Source organism: Symphodus melops (genome assembly GCF_947650265.1).
Source record: "Symphodus melops genome assembly, chromosome: 15".
Classification (NCBI taxonomy): Eukaryota; Metazoa; Chordata; class Actinopteri; order Labriformes; family Labridae; genus Symphodus; species Symphodus melops.
In genome coordinates, this window is record NC_136705.1 from 18,489,340 (window position 1) to 18,507,482 (window position 18,143).

An 18,143-nucleotide genomic window follows, 5' to 3' on the forward strand; every position below is an offset into this window, starting at 1 on the left:
CCTTATCCTTTTTTTTTCATGTGTCATAACTTTCGGTATGATTTGGCACCATGAAAGAAATAAAACAATGATGGATTGATTGGTTTGCTGAGATAGCGTGTACACTTCAAACTCAACAAAAGGCTGCTCCTATACCCTTTATCATTTCAGGATTCGTGTTTGCAAGCATTCATACTTTCGCTTGCCCTTCCATGGATACAGAACAAAGGAAAGTGCCAGAAATACAAACACTGTGGTGCATTGGAAAATTGTTATTCAATTCCACACATACACAGCATCTGCCCCGGCTAAATAAAATACATTTAAAAAATATCTAAAAAAGTCTATAAACAAGCTATAAGGGAGGTGTGCATGAGGAAAACTGCCTATGTGAAAAGCTTCAAAGGTTTGAGGTCAGACTTGTGACTTATCCTCAGGGTGGCAGTGGCCCAGGGCAGATTGGAGACAGGAGAACAGTCCCTGTGGGTTTTTAAAAAAAAATATTCCAATTGGATTGATTGAGGTTTTTTAATGCATCTTTGTCCAGAGGTGCAGAGAGGCATTCTGGGACAGGTCCAGCAGGGCCTTGCGGACAAAAGGGCAGCCCTTCAGTCAGTGCCACACACTTTGCCAGGTAGTAGCTGCACATGGGCAGCCATCGGGTCAGAGCAGATGAGCTGTCTGTGTTGTAGTAAAGGGAACGGGGGTGGTTGTCCATAGTTGTTAAAACTGTGCATTACAGTTCACACACAGGTAAGTAAGCACCTTCTTTTGAGTATACGTCTGCATGTCTTAATGCCTTTAAATAACAGGGAATCTTTTTTTTTTCTCTGGAAATATCTTTTTATTACCAAGGCAGTTAGCTTTTCAACACACTTTAAAAATAGCCCTATGTTTTTGACAATTTTTAATTAGACTATAATTTCATAATTTTATTTTAAGAATTCGAAAACAGAAATCTCTAATTGTTTTGATACAATCTTCTATCCTAATGTATGGTTATTCCTCTTATTTCATCAACCCTTTCACGGTTATTTTCCAATACTTTTACAGTACTATTATAGAAACTTTGGCATTGAAAATTGTATTTCTAATTTCAATGCTAAAGATCATTAAGTGCATGCAGATATGCAAAATAGCAATCAAAGTCAGCACAGCCTGGAATGAGTTGCTAAAAAGTTGAGATGAACATTTCAATTTAGATATAGGTTTGGTTGGCAGAAAGTCGTAGATGTACCATTTGCCATTTCATGTAATCGTGTAAACAGTTGATGTCTCTATTAACCACACTTTGTTCGTTGTACAATGTGTTAGTGGTTTCTATAATTAATGAAAACACTGTGAATTCAACCCTTAAGCTCAGTTGTGAGTGGCTAGCTTAGCTAGTTTTCATCTATAATAAACAAATGATAGCTCAAAAGGTCTGTTGAGGGTGACTGTTGTCATTAGAAACAGCAGCTCCCAAAAAGGATGAACTTGACATGAATTTAGCTGTAATTCAATGTCCATTTGTTTGCAAGAAGATACCTTTCTGTCAAGGGAAAATCTGACCCTCAAGAATAAAAAAAGAAAAATGACTAAAAATGCGCCTTTGCAATGTACTCTACTGTACGTGGTGAATGAAGGGCACTTGTGCAGCACTTTTTCTTTCTTACAGTCACACATTGAGCAAAGCATCAATGAATTAAATCACCAAGCCTGTATCGTGTGGAGAACCTTTTACCTTCACCTCCAGCTTATGCAAACTATTGCGTACCTATGTGTCATTTCCATAGTCACACAAAGATCAAGGCATCTTTACAGAAGGGGAACAGAGAAGGCTACAGATGAAACCAGACCAAATCATGACAAGAAAGGCTTGAAAGAGCAGTTTCAGACACAAAGGCTTGTGATGCCGTTGTTGCAGCAATCGATGAAGCAGCTTACTTTTTTTTGTAATCTGTACCTTATCATTAATTCAAGCAATATCTTACAGGAGGGATTGTGGACTTGTTCCTATGTCTTCATCACAGCCCTGCTGATATTCAGAACATATCTCACCATCCAGTTAGATATTGCATTTACACAATACGCAATAATGGCTTTCTATTTCTACAGATCAAAGATAAATCTATGGAACATATCATATCTCAGGTCAAAAAGTATTAAATCCCACCAGCTCTCTGTTAATACTCAACCATTAGCAGCTTCATTGGCTCACAGTTACAAACCGTATTGAATTAAAGGTTCTGCTTCTCACCTTTAAGGCCATCCATAACCTCGCTGAACTCCTGCACACACACACCCGCCTCTCCACCTCCCCTGGAACTCCCTCCATCCGTAATATTGACTCTCTGTTATGTCGGCGCTCACTCCTTTTTTAATCCTTATCTCAAAACACAGCTTTTGAGACTTGTAAATTCAGTCTGACTATAATCCATCCTGTCTCATGAATCCTTCCCACAATGACTTTATACTAATGTATGAATGTTCATTTTATCCATTTATCCTTACTTTGATATTCATTTTTATTTCTGCTTTGTAAGGTGACCTTAAGTGTTTTGAAAGGTGGCTTTAAATAAAATGTATTACTATCTATTTAGAAAGACTCCTATTTATGGTATAATTATAAATTTAGATTATGACATATAACAACTTTCGAAGAATTCAAACCCAGCTCATTGCGAAACAACACTGTAATAATCTGAGTCAGCTCTCTTTTGAAAACAACCAAAGAATCCTGGTAACATTCACCATCCCCTTGCTATAACAGCTAAATCAATGTTGAGTCAGACTGAGCTCTCTGCTTCCTCTCGCAGCATATATGTGTTTGGCACACAGAATGCAATCACTGCTGCTGTCTCTGTCTCTTTCCATTTCTTTCACTGCGAACCACTCATCATTAGAAGTGCTATTGTCTCTGTGGGGCTTCTCGCTGTAATTTTATGTGTCTGCTCATTTTTTAAGGCTCACACAAGCATAGTAGGAAAATCGAAAAGCAAATGTGAGAAAGGCAATTAAAAAAAACAGTGGGAGAAAGGGTAAAAAAATGTTGCAGTATCAAAATCATTAGTGGCAGATAATGGAAGAGAGAAGGGGATTATGTTACTGATTTTTAATCCCTAGCTGATGCCTTCCCCCTCCTACTGTTGCTCAGACATCTCCCATGTTGCTGCCTATCTCTGTCTCTCTGTGAGGTTAAACACACAAGCAGGAGGGCAAAGGTTGCAATCACACTGGCGATGAGCAGTTCAGCACACGCACGCTCACATGCTGAGCTCCAGTGTAAGCCTGTTTGTACAGACCTCTGACCGAAAGATCCCCCGGTCTTATTGAGAGTGCGCCCCCTCTTTTCTTGTGCTGCCCAGGGCTTGATTAAAGCCAACTGGCAGGCATCCACGTCTCTCCGCTGCCCCCGACCCCAACCCACAGGCTTCTGCAGCCAGACAAAGTCTGCACATCTGGGCTTCTAATCAGACAATCCCAAAAATAGACAAACAATTGTGGGTCAAAACTGGTGTGCAGATGGGGAAAATGTGGGAAAGAGGGAGGGATAGAAATAGTGGGAGGGAGATAGGCTGATGTCACGTGGCAGAAGCATCCACATGCAACTAATCCTTACCTACCCATACACGCACACGCACACACACACACACACACACACACACACACACACACACACACACACACACACACACACAACTAAGCATGCAGTAGTCGGACATCTGGATCCAGTGATGGAGGGATTTAGAGGTATGGACAACCGTGCATCTGTCTGCTCTGCTGCGGATTGAAGTTTTTTCTTTGATTATCATTTATCAAACTGCTAGGAGTATCTCACGCAAGGGTCAACTGACATATAGGACAAACACTTTGCCGTTTACATACAAACTGGAAAAAATAACTCTCAACTCTGAGCCCATGTATGTAAAGGGGGATAACAAGAAAGTACAGAAGAAGGGACGAATAATAAAGAATGGAAATCGAAGAGGTGTTGAGAAGATGAATTAAAGGACAGAAAACTGAGGGGATGTGGGAGGACAGAGATGGACACTAATTGTGTTCTCGTAAGATGTAGGGAATCTTTCTTAATTGTTGTTTTGATGTTTGTTTTTTTATAGTGAACACACCATTCATCATGGCTCGACACAGTCATGAAAATGTTTTTTTGTCGTCAATAAAACAAGTCAGCCCTTAATGAACGCGTTCATCCAAGAGGAGACACTGACACTGACTCATTTGACGTTTTTTTTCTCTTTTCCTCGTTATTTCAGAAAATTGGTGTGAAGAAATCCTGTCATTGTCAAGGTCAGCCCCCTTTTTCTCACAGTGAGCAAGTTCATCTAAATTACTAGAGAGAGATTCATATTTCCCTCGGCTAATCAAATAAAGATAACAAAGACACTTGGATGTCTGTAGTGGCAGATTATTATTGTAATATGTGTTTGGCATCTCACAGGGTGAGTCACGGTTGTCTATATAAGGTAGGAACCTTTGTTACTGGTCAAGTGTCCCGATTGGAAGAGAAAAATGGTTTTACACCGCAGTGGCACGCGATAGCAGGTGACTTTTTGGTATCAAGATTTGGAGATGTTGAGTCAAATGGAAGTAAATGAATCAATGGCATGATCTACAATAAAGTTTGACTTGGACATTCATTCATCCGGCAAGGTATCATTAGTGCATCAATTAGTAAATCCAGGTGCAGCGCCAAAGTAGCTTAAAGCGTCACCTTAGCCTCGACAATGTCACTTGTAAATTGGCTTCATGAATTGCTCCTCAACTGGAAATGTTTTGTTTTTCTATTCTTTTTAGAGACAACAAACAAGGCTGCAGAGCCAAAAGCCAAGGACACCTCGAGGTGGGCCGAGCTCTGAGATTTATGGGTGAGAAGATGAGGGATGTGGTGTTTAGGGAGGTGAAAATTCTCTGATCAAACCAAGTTCATCCCGAGAAGGACGCTGAATAGTGAACAGCCTCAGCGTTCACCCTCATCAATTCAAACCAAAGCTCCTCTGACACTCTTTCTCAGCTTCTCGCGACGGCATTGCAACGATGACACTCGGGGTCGTTCTTATTACAGGGTCGCAGGACATGCCAAGACAGGTGTTGATAACATCAGAGCAGAAAACCAGAGCATTGATCATTTTTAATCCATGGCGAAGATTGTGTATTATTTGAAAACGCTGTGTGCTGTGTCGAGGGAAAGGGTTTAACTTTCCAGTATTTTCATCATTCAGCCACACATTTTCAGCTACAAGTAAGCAGCTGTATAATGAAGAAGCATATATTTGAATTTTAAAAAAAAATACAGTTAGGAATCTGGATGCTCGAGTATATTTCAACCCATTCTTGTAAATGTCAGATGACGATCTCAGAAACAAAACGAAACGTACAATATTAACACAGTGTGAAATTCTACCAAAGGTTCTGCTTAAGAGCAACTTGAGGGATAACGTTTTTCTTTTTTGCCTACATAACACACTGTATGCAAGGTCTGTAAAGATCATAGTCTTTAAACCTTTTACCAATAAGAACTGACATTTCTCCAACGACTAAACATGTGAACCTCCACAGTGATTTCTCTCATCTGGTTTACATTAAAGCAAAGTAAGCGCAAATCAGCTCAAGCAAACACATTTCCTCAAGCAGAAATTCATTATAGCTCAAGATCATTGAACTGCATTAAAAGGAAAATGTGTCCTGTGTGTGAAACCACACTAAATGAAGATGAGTAAAATAGACCATGCATTTTATAAGACAGAGGAATGTAACCACATTGACGTCACTCACTGGTTTCTGGAATGACATCTTAAACCTTTTGTTATTCACATTTTGGTTTTTCCCGTTTTGATTGTTTGCATTGCTATGGCTTGTCTACTTTGAGATTGTCAAAAAAAAATTGCAAATTTAAAGGTAAAGGTTTATATAAAATCCTGATAACCCCTTTCTTGACAGTTTTTATGAATATATTTCAGACTCTAAGTATTGGATACCTTTTGTCTACCAATGCCATCACAAGTTTTTAAGTCCCCATTACAAGAACATATAGAGTATCTAACTGCTGCGCCATGTATTTCCAATTGAATCAGGATAGAACCAATTACAAAATAGAGGACGGGATATTACATTGGGTTGAATTTGATTGGACATTTAATACAGGGACACTAAATTAAAACATGGAAATGTAATTTTTCATTTCATGGTGACTAGAAAGAAAAAAATTACCCAAAAACATATTTTCCATTGAGTAGTTCACTTTAGTTTGTGGTCAGTGGTTCACATATCCTCAATGCTATAAGGGCATCAAAGAGAGACTTCATCCGAAACTCCAAGGCAATAATTCGCCTTCAAAGGCTCAGTCAGACATCAAGGGATGAATTTACTTATCTACCAAAATGATGCTCTACACAAAGAACCTTTTAAATACCTCAATTCAAGCAACAGTAAGCAGAGATCATTCCCTTTAAATAATTTGTGGAATCCAACAGCTTGTCTTAAAAGGCTGAGGATCAGGATAGGGATGAATGGAAAAGGAAGGGGACGGATCTCAAAATTGACCTGAATTATGTAGGGGGGAGGGTTTGAAGCATGCATCTCTGCATGTGCAGCTTCCCCTCTGCGCTATCTTTAAAGACCTGCCAATCTCCTGCAGCTGAAAATTCACTTTTAACTGGCATCTGCTACAAAGTCAATGAATTGACATTATAAAATGCTGAGATTCCGTCTGTAATGTGGAACCTACGCATGGAACTACAAGGAGAATCCTATTAGCATTATCCGTGAACTGGGTTATACGAAAGCTGTTGTTTTTCTGAAAAACATGCAGATTAAAAGTATAGATACTGAGAATACTGAGAGTAATATCTTTTGCACTGAAGTATTATGCATAATGTGTAGAGTTCATCTGAAAGAATGGCCTCTATGGTCCTAATACAGCGCCTGAAAAAACAAACTGTTCTTCAACTCTGGAAAGTTGTGCATCTACACACTGACTCTACATTGTCAATTATTTATGTTGCTAAAAGCATTTTAATTGGAAAATCATCATTTAAAACATCCATAAACATATCATTATTGCATCATTTGCAATAACAGATCTTCTGCTTGACCTATTTAGCTACGGCACAGTGAGAAACAGGTATATATACACAGTTAATAGTTATTTGTATAACTTTTTAAATAGTAGTCAAACCTCATAATCTTCATGAGATGAATTCTTTATTTGGAATAATCATCTTGTAAATGTGTTTTGGAAGAACTACAAAACAAAACAAAAGAGTGGAAGTGATTTTATGTAGCCAGCTGAAGTTTTAAATTAATTAAATTAATAATTAACTTTATGATTTCAGTTTAGTGCAGTCCAACGCGACGTTTGCTGTGTCTCTGTAGCTTACTTTCCTATTTCTCCTTGGGATAGCTTGGTTGTACTGAAGCTTACTTTTATGTAGCGTAATATCTCCCATACATTTCACATGTGGCTAGCTTCACACTGTTTCAATATTTCAGATGGATCCACAGCTCAGTTCAGTGTCATGTCGTTGTGCTCGATGTTTTATAAGATGCTTGACACATTGCTCTTCCACATGACAAGTTGAATCTTGGCAGTGCAGGCATGTTGATCTAAAGAAGGGGAGGCCTGAGGGTTTTAGCTTCAGTGCTAACAGCGCTTACCTTCTGTGTCCTGGCCCCAGCTGTGGGTTAGCAAAGAGAGGATTGCCATTCCTGTCCCCAGCCATCTGACGAGCCACCACCCTCGTCGCATCTTCTGTCAAGCCTTATTGCCTGCCCACCTGGACAAAACAAAACAAAACAAAAAAAAAACAGAAGAGGATTTTTCATTCTGTGATCTCACCAACCCTTTGCTTGGACAGATGGTACCAAAACAAATGAGCATCTACCCATAACAACATCAGGATATCAAGGGGTCAGAATTTCAGAAGAACACATTCATTTTGCAATCCAATTTTGTTTGAAATAAATGACGAATCCCATCAGCTCATCTGGATCACTCAGAATGTATTTAGCTATTTCTGGATTAGACCAAAATCAATTCAATTTCTAACATGGAACCATACTTTTATTTACCACCACAAGGACATATAAAATGGATTTACAATCATGGTTTAATGAGCAGCAGCTCTTGGGCTGGGCAGTAATATCAAAAAGGTATTTTTTATCATCGTCTAAAATTCTAACATGCCTGAGAGTAAAGTATATATAAAGTGATGCAGTTTGAATTGGAGGATTCAGAGCAAACTAGCTTTGTGACAATGAATAAATCTTTGGTGTGCCACAAATAAAACCACAACTGCAACATTTAGCACCTGTTTCCTGTTTCTGATTCCTGTTCTCTGTTTGTGCATCAGCATAATAAGTGCATGTTTAGGCATTAGATATATAACAAACCATCAGCAAACTCAAACATTGACTTCAACTTTAAGGAAGGTGGCCATCGAGTTGACATGGCATGTGTGGCATGAAATGAGTCCAACATTTTACTTGGGAAAAAATGAAGCACATGCTTTCAGTGGGTTCATTTGCAGCTGTCGGTCTAGTGTCAAGATTAGCTGCAGACGTATAGCAGTTTGGAAAATGGCTGTCTTTTAAGTCCCTTAGACTTTACAAATAAGGCACCATTACAGGTGGAATTACATGGCACAAATTAGACAACCATGTCAAAATACACATCATTAAAATCACCTTTAAACAGCACCAAAGGATTAGCCAGAGCAAACAGCAGCCCATCTCTGTACATTATATTGGTACCTGAATCACACTGGAGTTACAGTAAATACACCTATTCAGGCTCTTGTGGAAATCACCAGTGAAGCAGTGCTTACAGATTGTATGTAGAGCCTTGTCGTACTGCGCATACACAAATCCACAGTCTCAACTCTTAAGAAGACTGGGAGGAAGGCGAGGTGTCAGTACGAGGAATTTTTTTCTCGCTTCTGTCTAAGCTATTTGATGTCACACCTTCCTCACAAGGCTTATTTTCAGTTCAGGCGATTTGCTTCTAAAATCAACTTTCATAACATATACTAAAAGGGACAAGAGGGGACACTCGAGCATAAACACATAATATCAAAGCATGCTTGCCAAAATCACTATCTGCCACTGTCAGCTTCATTTCATTTATTTATTTCATTTAACAATATCCTCCTTTTTCAGTATTCTGCCTCACACATACTTTACATTATGTATTTATTTCCTGGCCTTCTCACGACTCTGAAACATGCACCCGAACACACCCGAGCAAGAGACATCTTGCTCAAAGCCTCTGTGGACAGCAGCAGACAGCTGTGTTCTCGTCTCATACGGCGCAACAACAGGAGCGATTTCACACTGGTTTCCTATTCTCTCACTGCTGTCTCATCTTTCAAAGCACCCAGTGGTGTTACTTTTTGGAAGCAGATTTGATTTCCCACAGTCGTACATCTATCGTTCTTAAGAGGGGCTGAGTTAGATTGCTTTGATCCCTTTCACATGAGAACACCCAGGACCTGCACAGGCAGCCACCCTGAAGAGAAGAAGTTATTTCCTGCCATAGCTTCCTCCAATCTTCTCTTCGGTTGACATGGGAACACTTGGATCTCATTTACATAGGTGAACAACAATGTTCCTTCAAACTTAATGAAAAGGGAAACGGAATAGATACTGAGAGAAAAATTGATCCAATACCTTCTCTTCGAAGCAGTCATCTCTAATGGCCCATGAGTGACACCATGAACAGATATTTGTATTTTTAACAGCGGCACAATTCATTGATGAAACTCTCAGGGCATAATTTCAATTCCCCTCAGCTATACCGCAAAACATGTTATATTCCTAAACCTATGCTCAACACTCTTCCTGTTAAATAGTTCTGCCCGATGAAAAAGGATAAATCAATGCATGTGTAAGGCCCTCTGCAATTTTAATTCTTTGGTAAAGAGGAGAAATCTACTTGTGATACAGATGGTGGTCAAGAAACAAAAGATGGAGCTATGGATAGGCCAGGGAGAGGTGAATGAAGCAATCCCAGTTATGGATTACAGCAAAAGCGAAGATGAAGTTCTTTATCCTCTAAGTGCAGGAGCTTTGCACTCCCTGGAAAGATACAAGAAAAGAAAAGGCGAGCCTCCATCGTTCTTCCTCTGTCAGTGTTCATTCGATCGCCTCTCGTCCTGTATCAAGTTCTTATTTCATATCTTCCTTTTAATACGCTTTGGTGTTGACAGTCTGTCAGAGATGTCTCGGTAACAGAAATCACAACATTGTATTAACCTTTAAGGCCAAGCATGTCACCATCTGCAAGAACGTTGGTATTATAAATAATGTACAGCTGCAAGCAAGTAGAAACAGATAAATATAACCACTCTCAGTGGAATATGAAAAGTCACAGTCACGCAAGGAAAGCTTCAAGAGAGCTTTGCTCATGAGTAAAGTGGCAACCTGACCAAAACGATCAAGCTGAATGCAAAACTTCACCGAGCGAACAGAATTTTTGAACTTCAAGTTGTGTACCTTCAAACAAAAAACGGCTGTTTCAAAAAATGCAATGCATGTGATTCTCCGCACTGTTTTTAACTGCATTTAAGACTAGTAAATGCAGTCCAATACAAAGTGCAATGATATTTAATAGTGGGGCACCGTTAGATGGATGGATGGATAGATACTTTATTGATCCCGAGGAAAATTCAAGTTAGTTTTGTTAGTGTTGTGATTAGTATGTGCACCCTTTGTTCAGAGTCTGTGGTCCTCCAGGCAGGCTCGTATCCCACCTGTAGTTCTTTCCTGCATGTTATTTCCCACTATCTCTCTCCCTGATTTCTGACACCATCCACTGTCATATCTCTTCTTTAAATGCCCCCAAAAAGGCCAAAAATAGATCTTAAAAAACAAGAAACAAATATTTAACAGTGATAAAGGATGGCTTCTGTACAATCGTTTGGCACATTTGGTTAACTATATAAATCTTTGCTAAATATTGTAGTTAAACGTTTGATTGTTTTTAGACTTTTATTCCCAAGAATGGTTTGGATGATTAACCGCTGACTGTTGTTAAGAGCTTGCCAGACTTTATAATCAAGACACGTTCAAAAGGTCGGTGTGGTTCTTTTTTTAATAGAATTAAAGGGGATCCAACTAAAAAAGCTGTAGGCATAGCAACAATGAAGAGTTCCTTTTCTGTGAATGATAGAATTGTTATTGCTCGGCACCTACATAAAACATGTAAACCATACATGACATACCTCCTACAAAGAGTAAACTAACTAGAAATATAAACTTTAGTCTTCTCATCTACAAGATGGCAGGTCAGAAAGACAAAAGAAAATGTCTTTGCTCAGTTCTTGTTGTGCTGCTTGAACGTCCTATCACACTGTAGGACGCCAACTGAACAGCAGGGCACAATCATTTGCAGCGTTTCATCTCGATGCCGTGTCCCTGTTGCCACTATTGGTCCCTTATTGAAATTACAGACTTTGAATAATTCTGAAGACTATAACAGTCCTGCCTTTTGAAGTTTATCAGTTTGTATTGTTTGACAGTTATTTTTAAGTTACAAAGACACAATAATTGCATTCCAAGCAGTTGGTGGTATGAAAGTGCAACACCACCTCCCAATAATAGACTTATACTGAATGTAAATTCAGTTCTTATTCATAGATAAATTGGGTCAGCAGTAGCTCAGTCTGTAGCAACTTAGACTGAGAACTGTTTAACATATGATACAGACCAAATTAAAAAAAAAAGGAATGGTAACTGGAGAGGTGCAAGTTCACTTCCCTGGCAGTGGCACCAACCCTTTGGCACACTGAAATCTTTCCGTTACTGCCAGTCCATAGGATCCTGTTTGTGCAGTGTGTGTTTGCCATGTTCCTGATCAATATTGGAGTGAAAAAAAAAACTACATTTCTCCCTCAGGGGGTAGTAAAATATATTTTTTTGCTCTCCTTCTCAATTTCAAGACCCAAAATGTATCTGTGAGAACCGCTCAAGCAGCGCAGGAACAACACCTAACTGTTACTCTCCAGCTGCTAAGTTGAGGCGTGGAAGCTGCTTCTCTTGTAGCAGCTGACAGTCGAGGAGTTTTGAGTGGGTCAGTTAAATATTTAACAGCAGAGCCAACTACTGTAGCGGAAAACAGAAAAACCGAGATTCACTGACATAATCTGACTGATGTGGCACTACAACCATCTCTTATCCTGACTGTTGCATTTGTATTCGTCTGCAGTCCAAGTACTAGTGCTGGGCTTTATGGGTTATAACACGTTCACCGTTTATACAAAAAAAAAAATATATATATGATATATATAGGATATATGATAATACTGACCGTCTTATAAAGTGCATTTAATCAAGCATTATGTCTTTAAATGACCTTGATGACTGAAAGGTCAAAGCTCAAACTGAATACAAAAATATCAGTTCCTATTGATTGACTGAAACTGATACTCTATTCGATAACTATTTTCTAGTTAGTTTCAGTTTGTCTCTGGCTCTGTCATTCTTTTCAAACCCAACACTGTTGAGGTAGTTGGCATTTAACATACTGTATGTCTGGATCCGCTCGATGTTTCTGTCTGTTAAAAGGACACTTTCAGTGCCACTGTTACGTTGCTATTAATCCACCAAGTGCCTTGAACATGGTGGATTAATGTTGGGTCTCTGTAAGAGATATAATGAAGAGTCTAGACTGGCTCTTACTGCAACGAGTCCTGAGAGAACATTTGTTATGACCTGGCATTATTAAAAGAAAGATTGATTGTTTGATTGATTGATTAAAGAATCATTTGTCTTAGTCATAGTCATAGTTTAAGCATCAATAGACATTAATTCAAGAATGTTCAATGTGAAAATTGCTTTTTGATTTATAACTTTTATAATTCAACGTCTGTGGGTTCTATTAGTCTGACTTCACAACACTTTTTAACTTTTATCTTTCCCTCCTAGATATAGAAAGGGTGGACACAATTACAGAAAACACCTGTCCACCCATAAACCACTCAAAATGACACGTTGTAAATAAAAACAGAAATGGTTTTCCAAACTTATGATTGTTTAGCTGGAAACACAGAGTTGCACAATGTTCTTTCAAAGATGTTTAAAAATTGAGACTCACAAGTGTTTCTTTACAGACAGACGACGAATATGCGTCAAGATTACGTCACAGCAGTTGCTCGGTCATAATGTTGGCAGAAAAACAGCAGACGCAAGTGGAGAGGAACGTAAAGATGCAAAACTTAGTGTTTTATATTGTGTTTAAATACATTTAACAAATTACAAAATAATTAACAAAGAGTTAACTCAGCCATTCGAGCACAATTCACTGCCAATTTTCTGATTTCTTTATGACAGACCGTCTCTTGTGAGCTTTATGTCCTTTCCACTAGCAGTGTGTCTGTCTGAAATAAACAAAAAACACCTGACAAATTTCAGTATTCAACGTTTTTCTCCAGCGTAGATGCTGGGTTTCTCCGCATGTTACAAAGATTTCCCAGCCAGTGTAACTTTGGCCATTTAGTTGGATCTTCAACCCACTGACCTGACAATGAGTACAGGTCAGCAAACCTCACACCATTGCTAAGGCTAAGCTTTTCCCTGTAGAACAACTTCTCTTCTCTCTGCCCAACAACTTAAATAATTGGAAAAGGTGTCCAGCTGGTCCACGACTTTCTGATGTTAACAGACCGCAAGATAAAAAGAGATAATGTTCTGCCTCCAGTTGGGCTCCAAGAACACAAAAAAAAAAAACATGATGGTCCCGACTCACCAAGGTTGTGGGATATAGGTATAATGATAATAAACTCCTGGACTCCCTTCTGAGTTTAAATCTTAGAAGCAAAACGCTTCATATTTTAAGTCAAGATGACAGTCATTTATCAAGCAATATGAAGTCCTTATCAATCGCACACCAGCCTCCACCCTTCAGTGCAGGTAATGAAAATTGCAAACTCATCATCCCAGCAAAAGCACGTGGATTAAACTTCAAACGGATCCTTCTTTTACCTCCTTCCAGGACTACCACATTGTGTAATTTATCAAGAGGCTAAATGAAACAACACACTATAAATTTAACAAAGATCAAAGTAATAAACCTAGAGATGCCAGCAGCACATGGATCCATGAATGAAATATCAGCAATAATGTCAGAGAAACATACTGCAACACAACAAGAATTTGTTTAATCACCATGTTTACAACCTTGTTATATGGCAATTAGAATGATAATAGCAGCAGATCGTCGTGTCGCATTCATATTTAAAACACCTCTGAGTCTTTGCCCTTTACATGAACAATGCCTTATATTAAACAATGGAGGGGCAACATATCGCTAATTCAGATCAATTACCAAATGCTACAATAGACCCTGATGCCAAACAAGCGTTAGCATTTATAATCATTAAGAGAATGAGCTGGAGCTGGGATTTTTTTTTTAACAAAAGAAAAGCATTTGATTCTCTCTGACATGCCTTCTTCACACGGTCAAAGACCTGCAGCGCAGCTAGAGTGGAGACTAGATTCCCTCTCATCTGTGAAGGTGAATGTGTACATGTTAGCCTTGCAATGTTTCTTTTTAAACAAAGAAGTAGTAGTGCAGTTGGCACCGTTGTCCACAATCCTAGATTTTCCAGGAGACACTACACTAACTTCAACCAGTGTCCATCCAATATGCTATTCTCACATATTTCTCCCTCCTCCTTCTCCTCTCCTAAATGCATTCATTCAAGTAAAACAGACAGCTCAGGGGAGCTCGTTTTCAAGTATCCACAGTCACACGTGCAGCTACACCAGTTGTACAGACTCTCAGCTGTCCAGACTGAATGAGTTGGCAGAACACAAGAGAGAAGGCATTATTCATGAAAGAAGAATTCCTTCTCCAACAGAGGGTTTGTTCATTTCTCTATAGTATGGTTGTATCGCATGGTGTGTTTTTGTGACGTATGATTTGGTAGCGTTTCTAATGAACATGTTGTAACTCAAAAAAGGCAGGACAGATGAGGGCAATCCTGCTGAGTACTGAAGCATGTCTTCTACGTTTCACATCCTACATAAACGGAGTGACATCAGTGCATTGTTGAAATTGGAAAACTTTAGCACAAGTGATGAGCTAATAAATGGAAAGTCATATCTATGTATTCATGTGTTTATTTAACATAGACATGTACAGCCAACATTGCTTCATATCTAAATACAAAGTAGATGCAGAGCTACATACAGTACAGAGAAGCAATGAAATGGTAACATCATAACACTATTTTTTGGACTCTAAAGTCCAAGAAGTACACTATTTCTTCAACCAGCCATGGGAGAATACAGACGCTATTTTGGCTGCATTTGGAGCGGAAGCAGTATGATGCAAATTCGCGACAATAGGCGCCAAGGTGTTAAAAACATACAAGGTGTCGTCATTTGTTTCAGGGACCCCCAAGATCTGAACAGATGACATCATCTGTTCAGACCTTGCAATGGTGAACTGAGACGGTGAAGTGATCCAAACATAGCAACAGCTTTCAAACCAAGCACGTAATACACCAGTCACAGTAAGTGAACACCAAGTGTGTAACTCAAAACTATAAATGTAAAAAGACACCTCGGGATCGTCGGTGGCGCAGCGGCAGGGCGCGCGATCCCATGTATTGAGGCTATAGTCCTTGCGCGGGCGGCCCGGGTTCGTGTCATGTCTCTCCCCACTCTCTCCCCCTTTCCGACTCTATCCACTTTCCTCCCTCTATAATAAAGGCATAAAAAGGCCCAAAATAAATCTTTAAAAAAAAAAAAAAAAGACACCTCTTCAGGCATCACAAACACATGCAAACACGTGCACATACTGTAGGCAAACAAAATCAACAAAATCTAAGCGCATAGTAAACGAGGGATAGCAAAGGGATAGTTTGGTTAGAGATGAACTATTCACCTTAATGTGAGATGCAATCAGTGGTGGCAGAGAGGCCTGGAGCTCTAATGACGGGGAGTGATTAGCCTGGGCTAACATGCTGGTCTGCACATGGCTCACACCCAAGGAGAGATAACATTCAGAGGGAGGGGGAGAAAGAGAGAGCGAGAGAGAGAGCGAGAGAGAGAGCAGGCCAAACATCCAACAAGCAGCTGGTGCTAGAGCTTTATCTCTTTCCTCATGTTGTGTATCTCTACACTACCTACCTACACCAGTTCACAGACACCCAGACAATTCATTAACTGATTATGGAAAGGTTTTTGATCAGTGAGACAAGGTGACTTTTAAAAGCTCTGCACTGCCGGGTCAGACACGCCCCTCACACTCCCCTTTAATTCTCGCTATACAAGACAAACCTAAAAGGGAAGTCATTTAACTGGCTTGCACTTCATTCACTGCACATTTCATGATTTTTTAAACATATCCAGCTGCTTAGTGTTGTTCAAACAGCAGGGGTTCAGTTCCCTTTGAATAGTGCAGATTTTTCAATTCTGTCACAGCGAAAGAAAAATTGTTTCAACAAATCATTAGTCTTTCCCTTTTTCCATGCTACGCCGTGCAACAAACTTACAGTAAACGCAAAAAAATAATTAAAAATTAATCTCACTTTTCACTTTTTAGATGGGAGAGCGCATCCCTCATGGTTCATTATATTTGACAAAAGAAGGCCAAATAGCTTCGATCAATATTGTCTCTTGGGTAACAGATGACAGATTGTTTAAGGAGTGATCCCTCCCTACATTATAGACTGCTCTCAAGATTTTCACATGATGACAAATGAAGGAGAAACAACGTTCTTCACAGAGGTGATTATAGCTAAGTAGTATAAGTTTCTCACTCTTGTGGGTGAAACTTGTGAGTTCATTACTCCAAACTAAATCTGCACATCTCTCACTTTAAAGTTGTGATCATCTCCTACTAGGAGTGCAACAGATTCCACCTCACCATTCAGATTGTATAAAAAACAATTATGGGACAGATCAGATTATTTTAGTCACTTCTATCCTCCTCAAATAACCATGACTGTAAATGTGTATCTTTTTAGGCAAAATGATTCATACTGCATCGCAATTATGGACTATATCCTTGATGTTCTTCATTTAAGGCTATACTGTATACATTGCAAAAATATATTACTTGTATGGCAAGCTGCATGGTTTCAGTACAGGTGTTCTTATCAACCAAGTACATAAACATTACAAACTCTGCTGTGAATAACACATTTGATGTAATCTACTAAAAGAGTTTTTTCTTTTGTTAATGATTTTTGACTTTTTAGGATTTCATGTAGTATGCGCATGCTGGAGATCTACCAACTACTGCTACAGTACTATTACTTGGCAATATATGAACATAAAAACAGATCCTGAAAAAATACACAATTATTCCTTTTTTTGAAGAAAATGATTCATGCATCGCTGGGAAGAGCATTCACTTTGTACTTTAATATCCTTCAAACCGTGGAGAAAAAAACCCCAAAAAAAACATGGTGATAATGATGACACATCAGCATAAAAAAAAAAAAAAAAAAACACGGCAAAAAGCAGCCACATCAAATATGTAGTTGACATAATACACTGAAAGCCGTGACATGAAAAGTCTGCATCGGTGACCTTAGAAAAGCTAAAAGCCAATTATAACAGCAATTAAAGCAAACACCTTTGATTGGTCACACAGCTGAACTTACAAACCCTGAACTGTTAATTCCAAACGCCAAAGCAGGCCTGTAAATGTAATAAATGAATATCACACCTAATCAAGCTTAATGTGTTGTGTAACACAATGCTGTTCAACAATACCTCTGATTATACTGACTGCTTTACAGATCATGACACTTTTATACCATTCCATTTTTATACATTTAATGCCTAATAAAGCACCAAAAATGATCAGCATCACATTAAAGATATCAGATAGGATTAAGGATTTGTATTAGCGGTAATGGGATGTAGTAAAACCCCCGTTGCGCGTTTTAAAATCTAATCTACTTGTTTGTCCTCAATCACACTCAAACACTGCAGGTGATTCCTTTCGTGGGATGATGTAACTGCTTTTATGACATGAGTGATTCCTAACTGAGTACTCATCGTAGAATATGCACGGGGGTGGCTGTGGAAGCAGTGATCTCAATGTGCACTTGACACTGAAATGAAAAGCTATTATCGAGTTAAGGTTTACTTAGTTTCTCTAATTATGCAAACCTTTTTTTTTTTCTATCCCAACTCTGTTATAAGGTGTATCT

General features: G+C 38.9%; 1 protein-coding gene across 1 annotated transcript in view; it reads right to left on the reverse strand.

Moving 5' to 3' along the window:
- LOC306835872 (protocadherin-15-like) overlaps window positions 1–18,143 on the reverse strand; it is a 210,301-nt gene that overhangs the window by 142,316 nt on the left and 49,842 nt on the right. Inside the window, exon 3 of the mRNA XM_079362649.1 lies at window positions 7,633–7,751. Coding sequence (XP_079218775.1) covers window positions 7,633–7,723 — 91 coding nt within the window. The 5' untranslated portion in view covers window positions 7,724–7,751. The remainder of the gene's footprint in view (window positions 1–7,632; window positions 7,752–18,143) is intronic.